General features: G+C 38.6%; 1 protein-coding gene across 2 annotated transcripts in view; it reads right to left on the bottom strand.

The window, feature by feature from the left end:
• Positions 1-3,815: 3,815 nt before the first annotated feature.
• The window catches only part of LOC115732548 (alpha-glucosidase 2-like), a 29,129-nt gene continuing 19,519 nt past the window's right edge, over positions 3,816-13,425 (bottom strand). For both annotated transcript variants that reach the window (XM_048276547.1, XM_048276548.1), the window contains exons 19-23: positions 9,886-10,041; positions 8,674-8,776; positions 5,794-5,967; positions 5,352-5,497; positions 3,816-4,286 (exon numbers count right to left, since the gene is read on the bottom strand). In XM_048276547.1, coding sequence (XP_048132504.1) covers positions 4,093-4,286; positions 5,352-5,497; positions 5,794-5,967; positions 8,674-8,776; positions 9,886-10,041 — 773 coding nt within the window. In that variant the 3' untranslated portion in view covers positions 3,816-4,092. The remainder of the gene's footprint in view (positions 4,287-5,351; positions 5,498-5,793; positions 5,968-8,673; positions 8,777-9,885; positions 10,042-13,425) is intronic.

Genomic DNA, 13,425 nt, shown 5'->3' with positions numbered 1-13,425 from the left:
TTTTATTATATATTTGAAGCTGGTTGTAAATGTGTTGTTAGACATTTCAAGGATTGGCTCAAAATGAGTCTAAAATATTTAAGTCCAATCAAAGAGAGTCATAAATGGGTTACTTAGAAACCCATTTACGATTCAATTAAAAATTGATTAATATCACGAAAAACTCTAAACTGGTACACTTATGACACATTTACCTTAACTTATTTTTTTACCACAAAAAACCTCAAACTATTACACTTATAATAAATTTACTCCAAACCGACCTTTTGACCATAAAAAAACCATCATACTGATACATTATGAAAAATTTACCTCTGTTAGTTTCCAATAAATCGAGTTAATACCACAAAAATTCCAAACCGGTACACATGTGACAAACATAAGGTAAAAATCCCAAACTAGTTTACCTTTCAATTGCTACATGTTATCGAACGGAATAATTTGACGATAAAATTAATGGATAGTAAATTTATCGTGGTTTTACTAGTTTGGTGGTCAAAAGATTACTTTGGGATAAATTTGGCACAAGTGTATCGGTTTGAAGTTGTTCGTGGCATTAATCATTTACTCAAATAAAGGCATAAAATGGACTTTGTTTCAAATAGGGGCCCGAAGTGGCAATGTCGATCTCAAAAGAGGACCTCACATCAAAGGTATTTTTGTCCTTTATTTTTTATTTTTCTTTCTTTCTTTTTTCCTTTTTCTGCTTTTAAACTGAACAAAAAATAAAAAAGAAGAGAATCCGAGCCCACCCCGCCTGTGGTCATCGCCCCATTGCTAGTGGAGCGACGATGATGGTCGGCGGGGCTGCTAGTGCTTCGGCAAGGGTTGGTGACTCTCGGCGACCGGAGGCGAGGGCTAGTAGATCCTCACCAGAATCGGGAAAGGGCGGTGAGAGTTGCTAGTAGTGGAGGGCGGCCTCTCCTAGGTAGGGCAAGGTTGTCCCTTGCCTCGCCCGATCCGGCGAGAGTCGCCGAACCTTCACTAGCCGCAACAAAAAAAAAGGGAAAATATAAAAGCAAAAAGAAAAAAACAAATCAAAAAAGTAAATGATGTAAGCGCTTTTGACCAACCAATGAGATCATACCCTTCTTTGAGACTAACATTGCCACTTTAGATTTTTATTTGAAAAAATTAAGGCATTTTAGGCTCTTATTTAAAAATTTTCCTTAATTTGATATTGGTTACTAGATTTCAGCGTCACGAACCTTTTGGTAATGTTGCTTTGATTCCTTTCCCCCCTTGGGGAAAAATCCCATTATGCTGTTACTAGACATCAGTCATATTTTGGGGATCGAAGTATAGAGCAACTGGATGGTTTATCACTCGAGGTCCCCCAGGGTTTTCACCTTTCGCCGCCAAGCCCCTCCAACTTTCAGCCCCTCCTGCAGCAACTTTCCGAGGATCCCTCTCTTTCACCCCTCATCCTCTTCCTTTCCCTTTTGTTTTCTTATCTCTTCGCATCCTCAACATGTTTTGAAGTTCTTTATGTTTTTTTTCGTTGATTTGGTGGACGATTTCGTCAACTTCTTTCATGTGAAAAGTTTTGTCCGAAAAGCTCAGAAGTTCGAAGCATGAGCACCTCGAAAGAATAAACTATTCCAGATCTGCTTGCTCGCTTCAGCTCTAGTGCTTGCTTTATATAGTCGAGTGTGGTTCCTCTACCTTTTAGCAATCCGCTTATATGAAAGTAATTTCATGATCAGGTGTCTTTTTGCAAGTCTTCTTTCCACATCTAGAGTTAAATTTAGATTTGGGCGCTCTCCTATTCCGATCTAGAATTAGATCTGGAATTTATACGGTGTTTTATGTACTATTTTGACATGTTAGTGTTGTTGTTATTTGTTTTTTGTGATGGTGCTAGAGACGTTGAATCCGGGTGTAAGTGGAGAAGGATATCTCGATGTCTGCCCATTATTGATATGAGATTCATTGATTGGCCACAAGTGATATCTGCTCATTATTGATGCAAGATTCATTGATCGGCTACAAGTTGGGCTTTGACACTATGATAGACCTGTCTTTGTGGTGGAATAAATGAGCCTATGCAAACTATACCAAGTTGATTTATCTTTTAAATTTACTTGCTTTGTTTGATGTTCATTTTATCTTGAAGCAATGTACCTCTTTTTTAAGTGAAATAAAAATATTGTTTCCGACCAAATTAAAAAAGTATAGCAACTGGATGTATGAGTAGCCGACAACTATCGTGGTCAACTTGGAAGGGTTTAGGAATTACAAAATCTAGCAACATCTTAACAGCAAAACGTAAATTCTCATGTTGGGGTTCTTTCGAATGGAAGAGCTTATACTACAACAAGTTTTACAAATTGAATCGCAGTGAATGATTTTTGTAGAGACCACCCCTGCAGCTCGAACGTACTCATCCTCGGGGAAGATCTCTAAAAATATCTTATTGGCTTCTTTGATAGAAATCTCGTTCAAGAAAATTGGGTCCGAAACCTATTGTACTTTTGTTAGTTCAGTCATAAACTTTTTAACTTTATTAATTGAGTCATAAATTTTTTCATGTTTTATCAATTAAGTTCACCCGATCAATTTTGTCCGAAAAATCACTAACGTGGATGCTGGTGATCCTACGTGGCATGGCATGGCCAACACCGACTGAAAATTTTTTAATGATATTTTAATACTTTTTTCGAAATTTTAATTATTTTTTTTTACATTTTCTTTTTTTCAATTTTAAATTAGATTCAAAAAACTAAAAAAGAAAGCTAAAACTTTCTTTTGAAACAAAAAATGAAAACTGAAGGAAAAAAACAAGGAATGGCAGGATCTTAGGGCGTTTCCATCGACGCCCATCACCGGAGGGGCAGCAGACGTCACCGGCCCTAGGCGAGGGCTCCCAAATCTGGGCAATGTTGGCCATCTCGTAGGGTCGGCAACCCTCCCGAGGCTCGGGCCAAGGCACCGAGATTGGGAGACACTAGCGATCACTTTGGCCTAGTGAGGGATGCCGGCCCAAGTGAGGACACCCAAACTAGGAACACCAATGGTCGCTTAGGCATAGTGAGGGACGCCGGCCCGGATCCGGGCGTCGAGCCCGGCAAAGGCCGGCCACCCTCGCCCTTGGCCAAAGACCTTCACCACCCCTCTAGCGACCCCCTTTCCACAAGCCTGCGATTCCTCTTTCTTTCTTTTTTCAGTTTTCTCTTTTTAAAATAAAGTTTTAGATTTTCCTTTTTAATTCTTTAATCTAATTTTAAAATTAAGAAAATTAAACATAAAAAATTACTAAAAATATGAAAATATATGAAAATATTACTAAAAATTACTCATATCGATCCTGACCATGTCGCGAAAGACGGTAGACAACTACATTAACGATTTTCGGCCTAAATTGACCAGATAGATTCAATTGAAAAAATATAAAAAAAAATTAGGACTCAATTGAAAAAATTAAAATATTTAAAACTAAATTGGCAAAAATACAATAGATTTAGAGTTTTTTTGATAATTTTCCTTAAGCAATCACTTTGACATCATGAAACTTCGTTAACTGACTGTACGTATAACCGCAAACGGCAAAACCGGATCAAGTGATTAGATTGGCTAAATCATAATTAGCTGATCTAATAGAATTCCCCTGGCTGATTTACATATTATATGGGCTTCCAAAGAATATTTTGGAAAGTTTTGAATGACATGTTAACAGAGAAATTTGTCTACGTTTGTTCTTTTTTCTTCTTTTTTCCTTTTTTTTTTCTTCTGTGATGATTCTGCAGATCTCCCACTGAACTTGGATTTGAAACATTACCCGCAGATGCAGGTTGTGGAAACATAAGCAGAGATCGTAACGGGTTTGGCCTTCCAATGGTCATAGTTGAGAAAACAAGATTTGTACAATTGTGACAAGCTTGTGATTGGGATTCAGTAATAATGACCACATGACATGTGATAGGACAAACCTGCAGCAAAACGCACATAAATTAACTTTCTCCTCTGTGATAATGCCCCCGTGTGGTTCACTCAAAACACCGCAAGTAGACGTGTTGTGGATAACGACGGGACCCAGCTCGAATGTTTATTTAGCTTCTCAGTTTCTTAATTTCACAGTGGAATGTTGAAAAGTCACGACATTCTTACAACCTCGTATTCATGAGAAATCTTCAGGGGGGACTCTTTTGAAACGGGCCTCTCCTCTGACCACAGCTCCAGATTAACCGTTCCGGTTCCCCAGTGGATCATGCAATTGAAGACCTCATTGACATTGAACCGATTGACTAGTCCCACACCAAGGCATCTGTCGCAGAGCGACCATTCACCTGAAAAAGTAAACGGTAAGGTGCTGAGATGGAGAATATCCTCGTTTGTCGGAACAAAAATGTCAAAAGTGAGTGGCTGCTGATTGTATGACCAATTAATAGTCGTCCTATCCAAAATGTTATCATATTAATGAACCTTTTGAGCAGGATGCTAGTAAATGACCACTTAGGTTATGTAATCAAAGAAGAGAAGATTGCACCGAGGACAGGTAAATAGAAGCTGGAAGCAGTGTAAACGTACTGAAGAAGCAGGATGGCTGGTTAAGGGACCTTTGGCATACGGACCCATGAGAATTGAGGACTGGAATTCAAAGCAGGAGATGAGGATAATCTATAACAAGAATACCACCAATATGAATAGCATACACCTTGATTCTTGTACTTCCACTAGTGCTAAACTTAGGAAGACCTCGAGCGTATTTTGAACTATCTTTGTATCATTGTATCTCTAGTAAGCACTGCAGAGATAAATGAGAGGGAGAGGCTTAACTCTAGGGGGCAATGATAGGAGACCATGGTTCCGTTCTAAAGGAGCGATGGGTTCTGTACAAGGGTTTAGTCTAGAAGCAACTTATGCTGAACTTGTATGGAACAGATAGTATGAGTTGTAATATATTTGGTGGAAGTAGGGGGACTCAGCCTTGGTTGGAGGCAGGAGGAAGGAGCGGGCCTGAACCTCTCCTATACTGAGCTCAATTTTGTTTTCTCTACTCTCTTTTTTCTTGTCAATCAATTAAAGCATTCAACGGTTTCAGGAATATTTCAGTGAAACTGATAGCAGTAATTCAATGCTAACCAACTTTTGGTGATTCCAGACGGTAGAAGTACCAAGACCTTGACAATGGACATGGGTTTTGGTTGAACAAGGAATTTGTGATCCTGTTACCCTGGTTTTCCAGCAGATAACCAAATGCAAGTTTTGGCAACCCAATGTAAGAGTTCCAAAAGGTGGAATGATGCAACCGGATCTTCGTTTACTAGGGAATATAGCTCTCCAGTTACCCGGGCCTTTGCAGCAGATAACAAAATGCAGAACCAAGAGGAAAGGTGAGAAAAAAAAGTTACCATTAGGTAGAAGATTCCCTTCAAAAGTCTGCTCGCCAGAATCAGGCCAAAGTTCATGCTTAGAACCATCTACAGCTGTGAATGAGATAAAAGATTCTGTAGGGTGCAACAGGGTGAATGTGGGGTGTGCTCTCAAGCAGACCAACCTACAGCAGAATATAAACAACCCTTATAGGTGATTATTGACAATCTGAAAGTCAGATAAGAAACGAAAAGCGTAAAATGCAGTTCTCTGATGATATCTCCACTCAATTTTCTGATTACATTTATTCACTGTAACAAATATGCAGGCTAAACTTTACGAATGTGTTCTGAATAGTGATGAGCAATGAGTTTTCATAACATTTTCTTAGCATTAACATAATTGCTCATTTCCTAGAGACCTGTTATCAGAAGTCATTTGTAGTTGTGTAACTTTCTCCAAAACTATGTTTGAGCTGACCTTGAAAATCCACCAGAACCAGCACCAACTTTCCTGGCTACGAGGCTAGAGTCAATTCGGAAGACCTTAGGGTTGTCCTTTCTGATAGATATGAGCCTTTGAAGAACCAGTCCACCGCCAATTTCACCTTCCATCATAAGAGATTCCTCCTCTCCAGCATGCTCAAGATTTCTCCTACAGTTACAGGGAATGCAAAGCTTACACAAGGCAAATGTACCGATTGAAAATGAAATTCCTATGTTTTCAAGGTTAACAGGGAATGGGAGCAATAGTTGTTCGTACTAACAGTAAAGATATATAGATAACTGTTGATTAATATTATTCAGCAGACTACGAGTGGTCAAATGCTTCTACGTAAATGAGAGGTCAACTTCAACTTTGGTCTAATTTGCAACTGCTGGCATTACTAAAAGCATTCTCGAGCCTTTTGAAAATACTGATGGCCACATGCACAAAGAGATTAATAATATTCTGATTCACTTCTTATTGTACTAAAGCCATGAAAGGATGTAGTCTAACTCATGTTGTGACAAAATGAACCACTGTTATAAGTGTAATTCTACGATCTTCAAGAGAGAGGGAGAGATAGAATCAATAAAGACAGCATCTTTACTCAAAGACTAGATAAAAGAGTATATAGCTGGCTCTATTTATAAAGCATGAGGGACACTAACAAAACCTTAATTTCCCTATTTATGACCACCTGACCAACTACTAGCCAATAGGCTAACATCATAAATATACATTTCAACACTTCCCCTGAAGTTAGAGCATACACCTTGCATACGACAGATGCAACTTTTGTCCAACATTTGTGACTAAAACGTTTTGTACGCCGGACCTCGATAGACAATGGATGTGGATATATCAAACTAGATTTAAGATAATGACAATTGTGTCCAGACCTTACAGGATAAACTGACTATAATCCACATTGACACCAGTTATGGTGAAAGGACTGAAGAAATAAAGTGATATAATTAAAAAAAAAAAATTGAAACCTTTCTTTCTCTTATAACAAAGGTGAAATGTGCAAAAAATCATCTTGATTTTCGGCAAACTAAGCTCCATCACCACACAACGCTTGACTTTGGCAGCTCCATGAAGGTATGTTGGAGTCCAGCGCTCACAGTTTCTTGGAAACTTGACGCCGACCCCACTCGTCGATGACGCTCTCAAATGAAGACGAGTCTAACAATGGATAACATCGACAGTAGGCTTCTTGAGATTTCAAAGGACCACAATTGGGGAAATTGTTGAAGATGAGTTGCTACTGGTTAAAGCATATTTTTCAACTTATCTCATTTATAATTGAGAGAGCTCTGTTAAAGAAACAAAAGCACATGACCCAAGCAAATTTATAAAGCTTGAACGACACACAAACCAGAAACGACAGATGACAACAGAGGATAGGAAGACAGCTACTGGAATGAAGGAATTGATGAAACCCTTGATTGGAGATCAGAGGGACTTGACTGGGAGTTTGTAATAGTCTTGAAGACAAGGACGAGTGGCAAAGAACAGCTCAAGAAGGTGACGGCGAGCTATGTAGACTCGTGACAGTTGGGATTGGCAGAAACTGACCAACGATGAGGCTAAGAGCGACAGTGGCTTGAGAAAAGTTTGCAATAGTGGACTTGAGCTCGCTGGAGAAGACGAGATTGATGGTCACTGATTGAGATGGGTGGTCAACAGACAGCAAATCCGAGGAACAAAGGAGCAGCAACTCCTTGACGGCAAGGAAGATGCTGACGAAGGCCATCAGTTTACTTGATCTGGACAAACAGTGATTCCCTTTGACGACAAGCAGAGATTTGACGGAAATAAGAAAGATGAACCTTGGGTCCCTCTTTTGGCTCTGGTATCATGTAAACTTGTGGGATTACTTTCCGTTCAAAAAATTTAACATGTTACATGCAGGCGTAGACTAATATTCATATACTTTAACACTAGCTATCCCTCATGCGTAAGCTGGACTTTGTGAAGTATATGATAAAGGAGGAAAATAAGGCCTGAAAAGATTTTAAACTCAGGACCTTCTCAAGAAGACTTGATGAATGTAGATAGATTTGACTTACAAATTTTCCAGTATTTGCAGGATTCAGCAATCATACCCTTACACTGCCATGTTTGGCCGGGCTTTGCAATCAATGGTCCAATAAAATACCCAGACCCATAATGATGAAACCAAACAGAGATGAAGTTAAATCTTCTACTAACTCGAGCAAACTATTTGTCCCTAATAATCCAAACTCATTGTTTTTTTTTTTTTTTTATAACCGAGGTGTCCGCGCAGCCGGCGAGCTTGCGCTCAAACCAGCGGTGAAGCACAACTAGTCCTCGGGGGCAACTGCAGAACCCCACCACCACGGTGCCCGGGTAAGACACCGGCACCACGAAGTTTTGAACCTAGGACCTCTCGTGAAAGGAACCGAGCGCAAACCAGCGCGGCCACCAGCCGGTGGGTACCAAACTCATTGTTTTTTCCTCCTAATACCTGAAATTTCTTCTCATGCTGCAGAAAGGTAATTACCAAAACTGAGACAAACTCTTTTTTTTTTTTTTTAATAACCGAGGTGTCCGCGCGGCCGGCGAGCTATGGCTCAAACCAGCGGTGAAGCACGACTAGTCCTCGGGGGTGGCTAGTGCAGCATCCCACCGCCACGACCCCCCGCTTAAATCACCGACGCCTACGAGTTTCGAACCCAAACCCTCTTCGTGAAAAGAACTGGGCTCAAACCATCGCGGCCACCGATGGGTGGATGAGACAAACTCATTGTTTCTTCCTCCTAATACCTGAAATTTCTTAAGTATTTTACTCAATTTCTCTTGCTGCAGAAAGGTAATTACCAAAACTGAGACATAAGTTGAGAAACTTACTCAATGACAATATAGTCCTCAGTACATCCAGCAGACCTATACTCTCTTCCACTATACTCTTCGTATCCATTGATTTCAATTCTGCTATGAAGCCATTGTGTACCTGCGATACAGACATATAAAATTTAAAGGTTCTACTTTAAATTCTGATAACTTATATATGTTTTCACACATAATTGTCTTACAGCATTTGCTTTCATGCTTTGATAATCATCAGATCAACCTCAACCTTCCTCAGCGTAGCACAACATAGAGGATCAACTCTAATGGTCATCACCATCGTGGCAGCGACAGCATAAAGGTCACAGTTTTGTAGCAAGCTCAAGTATGCCATAGAATCAAACTTAATGATTTAGGAAGTCTCAACTTTTGCACACTATAGTGATGCTAGACTTCATGTTTGCTCTTCATGAGAAAATAACAACTGAAGAGGCTGCGGCACCAGTTATGGCATAATTATCGTTATGGCCATGACACAATTCAGAATTGCCTATAACAAGAAATATCTGGTATATGACAAGCTGCTTCATGGGTAGTGTAAGTTAAGGACAACCTGTCATGTTCCTCCCTTCTAGATTGAGAAAGACAAGATGTATCCATGTTGACAAAGATGCGATAGGAGTAATGCAAATGTTGTGGGCAATGCCGAATAAGTCTCTCCAAGAACTTAATTCACTACCAAGCAAAGGAAAAAGAAACACCTACAAGTCCAGAGTTAAATAAATCTATTTTTATTTAAATCGAACTTTTTATGCTCTAAATTGTCACACATGCAGAGGAGCATCATCACACCTATCCTAATAAAGAAGGGAGGGACAGAAGTAAGCAAAGCTTCGTAGACAATGTCAACCCAAAGTCTATCCGAGCACATCAATTTACTTATTGAGCAAAGAAAAAAAATAGATACTTGAAATCTCATGCAAAACGAATCTCTGCGGATTAGAACTGAAACTCTCATATATCTGATCGTCGCTATATAGCTACCAAAGTGCATAACACATTTCCAAACAATTCAATTTTTGCAAAACTGTATTTTGCTGAAGAGAATTGGCATTTAGTTTAAACTTACTGATAAGGAAAATCAGCAAAGCATGCTTATCGCTGCACGAGCTCTATAATATATTAACGAAGCTTCCACTTTCAAAAGTTGGAATTCAAAATTGTTTAAGTAGTTCTAATAGTATCAGGATGAAAAGAACCCTGTCAAATCACCTGAAGGGACATGCTCCATTGATATGATCCTTCCCCCAATCCAAGGAACGACTTTTGCTATCCATTCCCCGCTTTTTAACTCGATAGGGGTCCTCGAAAGTTCTACACCCTTATGGCTTGAAATCTCTTCAACATCTGGAATGCGCTTACAGCTCTCTGCAAGCAAGAATCACTTGCATCAAGAAACAAAAGGTTGCATGGAGAAGATGTAGAAGATATAGGCAAAGTCACCGCATAATATCAACAAATATAGTGACTGTCAAACATTCTTCATTGGAACCCATAATAATCCATGAGGAAGAATGATATCCGTCACGACCTAAAAAAAATCGGGTTTTCCAATTTTAGGTTAATGGATTGCCAAATTAATTAGATTAATTAATTTAGCTCGAACTCTCCCAAGTTCTACCAAATCGTGGCTTATGGTTCAAATGTTTATCTTTCAAAAGATTTTTTAATTTTTCGGAGCCGCCACTAATCATTTCTTGGTAGGTTGATTACAAACTTACATAAAATAGTGAGAGAAAACTATTTTATTTCTGCAAACCAAAGATCTTAAGTTCGGGACTTGGTTACATTAATTTTTCAATTAATGCCCTTACAGTACCAATTTCATGAAAAAAAGTTTGATTTGACAATTTTGATGAATTATGACTTGCGGTTCAAAGGTGTAATTTTTGGGTTTTCTTTTTATTTATTTATTTGTATTTTTGATGTATTTTCGAAATTAAAAAATTAAAGGAAAATGAGAGTGAATTGGTTCAAGATCATCTTAAAGTTTTCGGATTTAACTTGCATTAATTCCAAAATTTTTTTAAGAAAATATCTTAACCCTATGTCCGCATCTTTTAATATCTATCCTAATGGATTCCCAAGATCTTGTTTATTGAATGTAATCCATGAGATAAGATTTCTAGAAAATCCTATCTTTCTAAAAAAGTGATAAGACGTGGTTTTTAAGAAACCATATCTTGCTACATCCTTTTTTTATTTTCTGAGATTTTGTGACATGAAAATTAAACATGAGACATGCACGATTTGTTTCTTTTATTGAATTTTTCTGATTTTTTTTTTGTGATTTTAAGTTTTTTTGAATGAATTTAAATTAAAGTTGCAAATCTTTTAATGGAAAGATAATTACCGCTATTTTTTTCGAATTAAGTTTCGATCCGAAGCCCGACAGATCGACCCTAAAAATTCGAAATTCCCGCTATGGAAATAATTCCATCTAAAGCCCGATAGATAGACTTATTCCCATGTACGCGGTTGCGGATTAGGAAATTCCTAATCGATCACATTTTGAAATATTTTGGTACCTTGAGTATATTGAAAAAGATTTTTGGATTACCACAAGATTATCACCAAGATCTCAAAATATTTGCATTACGATATAATCTTCCCAAATTAAAGACAAGATATATTGCAAGATATATTCCGAATTTCTTCCAAAAAAATAACGTGCAATCTTCCAACTCAAGCAATGAAATATTCAAAACTTCTAATGCAATTTTCTAAGTAGGGCAATTCAAACAATCAATTTTGCAATCAAATATTCAAGATATCCAGGATTCGATTTTTGACATACAATCTTCCCAATCAAGCAATTTTCGGGTATCTCAATCTTGCAAAATGATTTCTCAAGATATGCAGCAAAATATTCAGATTAAGAAAATATCCTAAGAATATCATGAGATTAGATAATTACCTAATTTCGAAAATTGAAGCAGAAAACTGTAGCACCAAGCAAGCTTTCTTGGACAAAATGGCGAGGAACTTGTGCGCACCTAGGGGAAGGATCACGCAAGCCCAAACGGACTCTGGACAGCAACCAATTTCGAGCTGTGATTGGTGTCAAATGACAGGTGTTCCGCTCCTAAATATGGGGTACTCGATCCCGGACAGTAAATATAACCAACCCTGAAAATTGTCAAAGAAAACACCAAAAACTGCACTGTTTTGGACCCAAACAGTGGCTAAAACAGTTTTGGACAGCAATTAAATCAGCTCTGAACAACAGCTAAATCAACACCAAATCACAGGGACTTCGTACGCCAAACTCCAGCACAAATGAGCACCAAACAGTAAGGATTTTGGCACACAGTAGCAGCTAAACAAAGAATAAACAGCAGCACAGATTCGCCTTGGACAGCTGCGAAAACGTTTCACCCGGACAAGAATTTGGACTCGTTCAGGTCGCACTTCGATTACGTCGGGACAGCAGCTTGGATGGTGATGATCAGCAGTTGGTTCTTCGACCCCCGTCGTGCTATAACAGGCTACTTCGGAACAGAGTTGACGCTGGGACGATGCTGCAACGTCGGTGGCAATGCAGCGGTGATGACAGGAAGGATAAGGATGGCACACGGAGGGAGCTTGGCTCGAAGGAGGGTTTCGCCCCCTTGAAGAGAAAACTTTCGAACTACTTAAACTCCCTCAAAAGCCCTCCCTTAAACTCCCTCAAAACCCCTCCCTTTCTCACGTGGATTTCAGCATATAAGCAGAAAAGATAGTTTTTTTTTTTCCTCTCTCTCGCCAATAGCTCTCGACGTTCTTTTTTAGAAGAATTCCACCCCCCCCAATTGAAGCACTGTGAACGAACTTCTTATAGGCATGAGGGTCTGAGGTAATAAGGAAAGGAAATCAGATTTTTTTTTATCTCCTACAGAATATTTGAACCAAATTCTCTTCTTCGTGGATACATTTATAATTCATCTAGAAGCAGGCCTCCTCCACGTGCAATATTTTGTCTCATGTGATATTCATTTCCTTTTGCTGACGATGGCCGATCTCCTCTTCTTATTTGAAACCCAAAAAATATATCATTATCTTATTTTGACGCAATTAAGAATTTCAAGGATTATATTTTTATTTTCCCCAAATTTGATCAAATAATGCAGACCTTCCAACCCTTGCCCTCCACGTGATTTTTCTACTACATGAGCTTAGTCAAATTTTCAACCATCACGAGTTTTGTCCAACTAATTAAATTCGTAATTATCCACTCGCGTCCGATCACCACCAGTTCGATTCAATTCAAATATAATGCGATGCTAAAGTAAATGCAAACTATATAAATATTTTTGATAGAGACTAAGGTTAGTCCCTAATTTTTGTGCAAATTTTTCATAAATGAATTAATCAAAATTTAGGTGTCAACAGCTGCCCCTCTTTAAGTGGAGGCTCGCAGAGGTTTCGCTCAAAGACCAAAATTGAAACCTAAATTTTGACAATGCAATTGATTTTTTTTTTTTTTTGTTTATGCAATAAGAATGATGCATGATATGCAAAATGCAGACAGTCAAATTAACATGTGTAGTGACTTTCCACTTCCATTCCGGCGGAGCGATGAGATACTTACACATGGATCGCATACGGAATACTAGGCTTTTATCCTAAATACTCTGTAATGCTAAGGAGCCTTTTTTTATTCCCCATTCTTCATTTTGGTGAAAAATTGAGTTTTGAAGAGTTGAGTGTTTATCTCCCGATAAGTCGCCATGTGGACTATAAACCGTGAGTCGGTAGGGATGTGAAAAATGG

The sequence above is a fragment of the Rhodamnia argentea genome, chromosome 3, assembly GCF_020921035.1.
Source record: "Rhodamnia argentea isolate NSW1041297 chromosome 3, ASM2092103v1, whole genome shotgun sequence".
NCBI lineage: Eukaryota > Viridiplantae > Streptophyta > Magnoliopsida > Myrtales > Myrtaceae > Rhodamnia > Rhodamnia argentea.
This window is presented reverse-complemented; position numbering and strand designations above follow the sequence as displayed.